At 44.0% G+C, this 8,498-nt stretch overlaps 1 protein-coding gene across 1 annotated transcript in view; it reads left to right on the top strand.

Annotated features, from left to right (window-relative positions):
* The window catches only part of A1CF (APOBEC1 complementation factor), a gene marked incomplete at its 5' end in the record, with an annotated part of 10,322 nt that extends 2,102 nt beyond the window's left edge, over nt 1-8,220 (top strand). Inside the window, 4 exons of the mRNA XM_010175772.1 lie at nt 580-788; nt 3,860-3,996; nt 4,993-5,126; nt 8,069-8,220. Coding sequence (XP_010174074.1) covers nt 580-788; nt 3,860-3,996; nt 4,993-5,126; nt 8,069-8,220 — 632 coding nt within the window. The remainder of the gene's footprint in view (nt 1-579; nt 789-3,859; nt 3,997-4,992; nt 5,127-8,068) is intronic.
* Nucleotides 8,221-8,498: the final 278 nt, after the last annotated feature.

The raw sequence follows: 8,498 nt of genomic DNA, 5'->3' as shown, positions 1-8,498 counted from the left end.
AATGTCCCCTGTTGCCTATGTTTTTTTCCCACACAGAGGAGACCCGCTTCTATGAATGTTGCACTGGGAGAGGTGCAGATGCAATAAAGCACCAGCCCTCTCTTACCTTGCAGTGTCCCCAGACTGCCAAGTAGGGCTCCCTGAGTGAAAATGGAAGTGTAATGGATTAAAAAAAAAAAAAAAAAAAAAAGGTTTGTATAAGCAAGAGTTTGTTTAATCTCTGAATTCTTCAAGAAAGCAAAATTACACCGATGGGTAGCAAATGATACTAGTTGTCCCTTCTCTGCCTTTCAACTACGAATCCAGTTAGAAAGGTGTCACGAAGTCAAAACTGACCTTAGAGGATGGAAACTGGGTCAGAAAGAAGCAGGGCTTCTTCCAATGAACCTCACTCATCCGAGCATACAAGCCCAAAAAGAAAGGGTGGTAATGCTGAGCCTGGGTTATCCCAGGCTATGGGGGGCTCCTGCCCATCTTCTTCCCAAACCTGGCAACTAGGGCTAACTTTTCCATTTCAGCAAGAATCAGGGTAATTTTTCCGGCAATTTGATTCAGTTTAATGCCTTCTTACATTCCTAGAAATTTACATGAATGTACCTGTAGGGGCTGCGGGAGTTAGAGGACTGGGAGGTCGTGGCTACCTGGCGTACACGGGCCTGGGGCGCGGATACCAGCTCAAAGGAGAAAAGAGGGGAGAGGATAAACTCTACGACCTCTTGCCAGGAATGGAGCTCACGCCGATGAACCACGTCACGCTAAAGCCCCAAGGGATCAAACTCGCTCCTCAGGTATGTGCCTGAAAAATAGAGTCAATATTCCAGCCAGAGGTTACCTTCTCCCAAAATGCTTTCAGGAAAATGGCCCCCTGCTTGAATTTGTACTGAGAATTGATAACTAAATCCATTATTGCATCTCAAAAGACATTAAAAAAATGAAATACCATTAGCTGCATCTTTTAATACCCACCTGCCTGGCTGGAGAACAGCATCTGCTCTCCCTTGGAGGAGAGTTTTCATCAACACCCATGGAAGTAAGTTGAAATCAAGCTGTGGCTCTTGCTCCGTAAAAACACTGTGGGATAAAGAAATTCTCACCCATAATGGGTTTGATAAACATGATACATCATTTGGGGCTTCACCAAGGAATGAATGTTCATATATAGAAGAATATCAGGTTGGCCATGACAAAAAGGTTCTTCAGTCAGTGGGTGGTGGAGCACTGGAATAGGCTCCCCAGGGAGGTGGTCATAGCACCAAGCCTGACAAGATTCCAGAAGCATTTGGCCAAGGCCCTCAGACACATGATCTGAATCTTGTCCTGTGCAGGGACAGAAGTTGGACTTGTTGATCCTTGTGGGTCCCTTCCAACTCACAACATTCTGTGATTCTGTGAACATATGTCTTTAAATCAGTTATGGAGAAAGAGGTGTTGACTGCCGCATAACCCAGCCAAACGTAGAAACGCTAGTTGCTCACGGAAGATTTTGATGATGTTGTGCGTGCAAGACTGGGATCCAGATGGGTGGATGAGGGCTGAGAAGAACAAACCCAAGACAAATTCCCTGAGCTTCTGAGGGTCTGGCTCTCATGGCAAAGCCTTTCCCCTTACATCATCCAAAGCATTATAAGAAATTAACTTCATCCCAAATTTTGAAGCACATCTCTATTAACACTTGAATTACCACAGCATCTGGTTTGCCAAAGTCTATGAAAACACCCTTTCCTCCTCCAGAAAACTGGAAAGTGGTTTTTTTTCCCTTTCCTGCATAATTTCACAGTCCTCTTACTCTATTCTATCAACTTGTAAGAGAAGTGAAATAATCTGAGTGGTGCTGCACTGCCTTAGGGCAGGTGAAATCTATTTTTTCTTCTTCTCATCCCTACCAAACCCCCACTGCTTGTATTTCAAACAGTGCAGTAACAGCACCGGGCACCTGCAGTGCTGATTTCTTGGACACACTTTCCCAGCAGCTGAACTCCCTAATTCCCACCTGCTGTTTCACAACCGCAGGTCTTAGACAGCTAGAGCTTGCTTCATGACAGCCTTGTTAGTAGGACAGCCTCATTAATCATAGAATCCTAGAATGTTGTGAGTTGGAAGGGACCCACAAGGATCATCCAGTCCAACTCCTGGCCCTGCACAGGACAATCCCAAGATTCAGACCCCCCCAAGAGGGCCTTGGCCAAATACTTCTGGAATAGTCAGGCTTGGTGCCATGACCACCTCCCTGGGGAGCCTGGTCCAGTGCTCCACCACCTTCTGCCTCAAGAACCTTTTCCTCATGGCCAACCTCACCCTCCCCTGCCACATCTTCCTGCCATTTCCTCTGCTCCTGACATCGGTGGCCAGAGAGAAGAGATCAGCACCTGCCCCTCCTCTTCCCCTTGGGAGGAAGTTCTACACCGTGATGAGATCTCCTCTCATTCTCCTCTCCTCCAGGCTGAACAAACCAAGTGACTTCAGCTTCTCCTCATATGGCTTCCCCTCTAAACCCTTCCCCAATGTTGTGGCCTCCTCTGGACACTCTCCAGGAGCTTTAGATCCTTTTTATCCTGTGGTGCCCAAAACTGCCCCCAGTACTGGAGGTGAGGGCTGTCAGCTTGGTCAGCCTCTCTCCCATCTGCTGCACTGAGAAGCATTCCAGCAGCACCTTTGAATGATGGATTTCATTCACACTGCCTAGCTGGCATGCTCCGTGTTAATAAGTATATCTGCCTTGTCAAGTATTTAAATGTTGATGTAACCTTATCAAACCAATGTCTGTATTAAAGGTGTTGGGACAGCAGGGATCAAGGGTTGCCATAGTGAAGAAATGTATCGTATTAGTTTATGTACACTACAAAGTGCTAAACTTCAACTGGAACTACGATAACAAAATTAAAACCATCATTGACGTTTCCATTTTAAAATTTAATTTTAAATAAAATTAAATGTGAATTTTAAATAAGGTGGACCACAGAAAGACACAGGTTGGAGGCACCTTGGCAGCGTGGCCAATGTCACAAAGCCCCAGGACCTGACATCTCCTCAGCTGAGTGTCAGGTCTGATGGAGCTACTTGAAAAAAAATAACTGGTCCCAGCATTGCTCACAGAGGTGCATGGGAACACCATGCTGTGTTTAAACCCATCTGGGACAGCAGATAACCAGTGGGTTAAAAAAAGAAATACAAAGCCAAAGCAAAAGTGTCTCCAGACAGTAATTCCCAATTACCATGGAATAAGCTGTGCTGAGGCTGGGGGCAACATGGTTCAGCATTTCTCTTTCAAACTAGAAGCCTAAATCGCCTATTGAAGCCTGTATAATTAATTGGGTGGAAACACAGCCTTTACTTTTTCTTTTTCTTTCTTTTTTTTTTTAAAAAAAAAAAAAAAAAAAAAAAGACGGCTGTATACATGCACTGTAACCCACTAAGCCAGAAAGGCAGCAGGGCAGTGAAGATGAATGCAACCCTAGTGTTTTAGCACTGTTAAAAAAAAAAAAAAAAAATAAAAGAAAAAAAGAAAAAGAGAGAGATAGAGTTTCTGGGGAGAATTCAAAGAAAACCACACCAATAACAGAATAAAACAGCTAAACAGTAAAAGGACGAGGACATCTGACTTGACAGAATAATAATTAACTTCAAGAACTGAATGGATTTTTAAAGTATTCATTTAGGTGAATCTTTTACTTCAAGGTGGATGTAGTACCCTGTCTGCCATTTATTTAGTTTTTTTTGCTAAGCCTTGAAGAAGCTGCCAGTTCACCCCTGAAAACCCTTGGGAGGGAAGGCAGCTGCCCAGTGCAAGGGTTGGAGCTGAGAGAGAAGGCTACTGTGCAGCAATTAACCCCACCAAAAATCCCTTTTCCCCCCCTTCTAGATCTTAGAAGAAATCTGCCAGAAAAACAACTGGGGCCAGCCTGTTTACCAGCTCCACTCTGCAATTGGCCAAGACCAAAGACAGCTCTTCCTCTACAAAATCACCATCCCTGCCCTCGCCAGCCAGAACCCCACCATGTACGTAACTACTTGAGGTTTTCTGGGTTTCAGGATTTTTTTTTTTTTAAATGGCATTTCATCTAGCATGTCTCCTCAAAATATGATTGCATGGGTCTCTATTCTCTTTTTATTCTTATGTATTAGGGAGAAAAACATCCACAAACTAAAACTGATAGCGATGTATGCCATGCTTGGTGCTCTCTCTGCTGGCGCAAAAATTACAGAAAGCCAGCAACAATCAGGCAAAAGTTTGCTTTTTAGTACAACAATAAAACATTTGATATCTCTTGTGGGAAAAAGAAAGCAGCCTGAAGGAAAATGCTGATCATTTGGCTCCAAATATGATCCTAACCATTTCTGACCTAAAATATTGTTTGCTGTGTATTTTAAATAAAAATTCAGGCTGCTGCAAGTTTTCTATTGGACTGAAAATGTACAACATGCTCTGAAAGGATCTTGTGCTCAAACGAGACCCAAGGTGAATAAATTCAGCAAAGAAACCAGATTACTACGAGGGGCATGCTTTTGCTAATGCATCAGCAGAGTGAAATCATAGAATCATAGAGTCATAGAATCGCCTGGTTGGAAAAGACCTCTGAGATCATCGAGTCCAACCGTACCTGTCCACTACTAAATCATATCTCTGAACACCTCATTTCCCCATTTTTTAAACACCTCCTGGGATGGGGACTCAACTACCTCCCTGGGCAGCCTGTTCCAGTGCCTGGGAACCCTTTCAGTGAAGACATTTTTCCTGACATCCAACCTGAACCTCTCCTGGCACAACTTGAGGTCATTGCCTCTTTTTCTGTCATTTGTTACTTGGGAGAAAAGAGACATATCTGCATCACTACTGCCTCTTTTCAGGTAGTTGTAGACAGTGATAAGGTCTCCCCTCAGCCTCACGTGTTTCCATTTGATACGTGGATGATACCATCTACAAGTGGATCAAAACATCTTGCAGTAAAATCCTAGAGAAAAATAATCCAAGCTATCATTCCATTGTGTTCACAGACATCCCTTCACACCACCCAAGCTCAGTGCCTTTATCGATGAAGCCAAAACCTACGCGGCAGAATACACCCTTCAGACGCTGGGGATTCCCACGGAGGGAGCAGAGGTACCTCCTGCAGCACCAGCTTTTCCAGGTATGGGAAGGTCTGTACAGCAAAGGTATCTTGGAATATTATTTTTCCTGTGCGCTTCTTTGTGGATGTCAAGAATTAATCCATTTTTGGCCACCAAGGACAGACCTGGCTGTGCTCCCTGACATGCCTCTACCTTGGTTCCTGTTACTTAACTGCATGACATCTTTATGGCCTCTACAGTAATTTATCTGTACACCAGTGTGGTGGTTGCACTGGGCCAGCACTGGGCTGGCAGCCAAACCCAGCTGCTCACTCACTCCCCCCGCCCAGCGGATAGGGGAGAGAATTGAGAGGCAAGGGTAAGGAGACTTGTAGGGTGAGATAAGAAAAAAATAATAATGGAAATAAAAGAAAACTTAAAATAATACTGATGATAATAACAGTAACAAACTATGCAAATGAGTTATACCCAGGGCCATTGCTCACCACCTGCTGACCAAGCCCAGCCCGTTCCCAGATAACGATCCTGAAGGAGCGACAATCCCGAACTGAAACCGCAATCCCAGAAGAGCGAGAGCCCGAGTGAAAGCCCGAGAGAGCAAGAGAGGAAGAGCCCCTCATGAATATCCTGCCCATGGTGGGACAGGAGATGGAACAGCCCATTGGCAGAGCCAAATGCCAACTGAGCTGATTCATTTAAATATTCCTCACCCCCTTAGATCTTGCACTTGCAGACTGACAAAGCACAAAGTCCTTCACTCCCAGTGACACAAATGCAAACATGGGGATGTTCTCAGTGTTTCTCTCCTAACAAATCCCAGCTGAACCCAAACCCCAGCGCTGTTCTAGCTGCTGAAAAGAAACCAGCTCTGGTCCAGCTAAAAACCAGGACAACCAGAATTACCCAGTTACAGTGGATTTACCATAGAGCAGCTGAGGCTGGAGGCACTGCGTTAGGGGGTCTCTGGTCCAACCCCATTCCCAGCAAGTCAATACCACAGATATAGCAGGCTGCTCGGGGCTGTGTCCAGATGAGCTAGGGCAATCTCTGAGAATGAGCATCCCATACTGCTTGAGGCACCCTCCCAGAGATGCACCTCCCCTCCACTCCTTCCAGTTTATGAATGCCTCCTTTCAACTGAGAGCCCCAGATAGGTTGCAGAGTCCAGATGTGGTGTTCCCAGTGTCACGTCTGGGATGAATCCCCTCCCTAGACCTGCTGGCTGTGGTCTGGCCATGGTCCATCTGTTCCCCCACAGCACACCCTTGAATCAACATTTTTGATTTCATCCACCAAAGAAATGATGCAATCGTGAAAGTCAGGATCTGATCCCAGCTCTCACACCCCCACTGGAAGGTTGTTTTTTTTTCCGGTTTGGGAATTTATAATCAACAGCTCTTGCAACTGCCCAAAATAGCTTGGGAAGTCATGGAAAACACAATCTGGGAGCAGGAATTACATTTACTCTGCTCTCCAATATGATGGTTAGTCTGATGTAGTGGGAGCAACACATGCCAAACTGCACATGAGGAATGCATTAGTCAGTACTACTGAGTTGTTTGGAGTGTCTCAAGGATGGATTAAAAAAAAAAGAAAAAGAAAAAGAAAAGATCTATCCAGTTCCTGCCATAGGAGTCCACAAAAGCCACAGAGAAATCAATCTGTCTGGGTTTGTGCAGGCTTCCGCAGTGTGGAAACCAAATGGGCTCTTTATTGAATCCAGTCCCCACTTTCTGCTTAATTATATTCTCTCCTTTTTCTTTCATCCGCCATTATTTATTTGTCTTGGAAACTCAACAAATTGACATACATTGAGGTTTCTGCTCACAAGATACACTGGTCCTTGATCAGGGCTCTCTCAAGCCCAGCTCAGCTCAGGCCATGCCCAAGTAGCAGCTCATTTCTTTTATGATGGTGGGCAGATATGTTTCAAGTGACAGATTTCTCAATTCCTAGTTGAAGTGTTGCACCTCACTTTGCTGAGGCAAAGAAGATACTTTGAGCAGCCACAATATTCAATTACAGCATATTTCTCATGTTTTTCCCGCAAGGTAACACCTTCAATGAGGCAACATACTCTCAGTGTTGCCCAATATCTCCATTCCTCCCACCAAGAGGACCTCAGATCTGACTGACCTTGAGCTGATTCCATTGCCCAGCGGGTTGGTTGGAGATTTTAGATCCTGGGAGATGTAGTTTGGCAATAGATCCTGGTCCAGCAGCACTGGTGCCTACTCTAGCTGCTTTTCCCAAGTCTGGGCTTCATCTTAATTCTCAATTCTTTCACAACGAAATCTCATGGTCTGGTCAACAAGCTGCTATACCCTGCTTTCAGGCAGACCAGCTCCAAACAATGTTTGTTTTCCCGGTGATTCATTTTAAATCAGCAAAGCTACCATTTTCCCATGGAAAACTTTGAAATGTTGAAACCAGGCTTTCCATTAGAAACTGATGGGGAAAAAAAAAAAAAAAAAAGCAGTTTACTAAATACTTTATCCCTGATATTACATAGAGGGAATTCCCTCCCCTCTAACTTGGCTGTCCTGAACTGAGTGCATTTTGACTGTGAAGGGTATAAGAGTGATATTTGCTCTAAGAAACCTGCCCAGATTTCCCCTATAATACTACATTTTCTTGTCCTCTTCGCATCATGTGTGGGAGGCCCTGTACAGAGCACCATTAACACCCTCTTAGCTCAGATGTAATTGGAGCCTAAGAAAAAAATATTCAACAGAGAGGTGTATTTTTCAAGCAACATGTTTAACAAATAATAGGTGAGAAAATGCATTAATTTTACACCTCTTTAATTTCCTCTAACATGGAGAAAAATGTGTCAGAAATTACTTATTTCATTTAATTAGATTATTCTCATTAACAAATTTATTGCTCCCTACATCATTTAAATCAACACCAAAGTCTTCCCATCAAAAACTATCAGGCAATGGTAGTTTCTGAACATCTTTTCATTAATCTGCCTTTTTTTCCCTCCTTTCTCCTGCAGGATACACCATTGCTAATGCAGCTGCGACCGTCACAGCCACTCAGCTCAAACAAGCGGTGACTATGGGACAAGATTTAACGACATACGCAGCGTACGAAGCCTACCCTGCCTTCGCAGTCGCTGCACGCAGTGATGGCTATGGAGCATTTTAATCCTGTCTTTAATCCAGTTCCTTTAAACCAAGCAGAGGCAGGGAAAAAAAAAAAGCTCAGTCTGGTATTTCTTACACCCCCATGACTGTAAACTAATCTGTAGCCTAAAGTTAGATTTTAGTCAGAGTTCCATTCTTGTAGGACTTCAGTATCATAACAGGATGTTAGGGAAGGAAAGCAGAATTTTTTTTTAAAAAAAGCTCAAAATCAGACTTTCACACTAGAAAGCAGAATCTCAGCCTAGAAAATTAGTGGTTCTCACACACACACATACATCA

This window comes from Antrostomus carolinensis, unplaced genomic scaffold, assembly GCF_000700745.2.
Source record: "Antrostomus carolinensis isolate BGI_N321 unplaced genomic scaffold, ASM70074v2 scaffold11289, whole genome shotgun sequence".
In the NCBI taxonomy this organism is placed as follows: domain Eukaryota; kingdom Metazoa; phylum Chordata; class Aves; order Caprimulgiformes; family Caprimulgidae; genus Antrostomus; species Antrostomus carolinensis.
The sequence above is the reverse complement of the archived record's forward strand: the minus strand, read 5'-3'. Positions and strand labels throughout refer to the sequence as shown.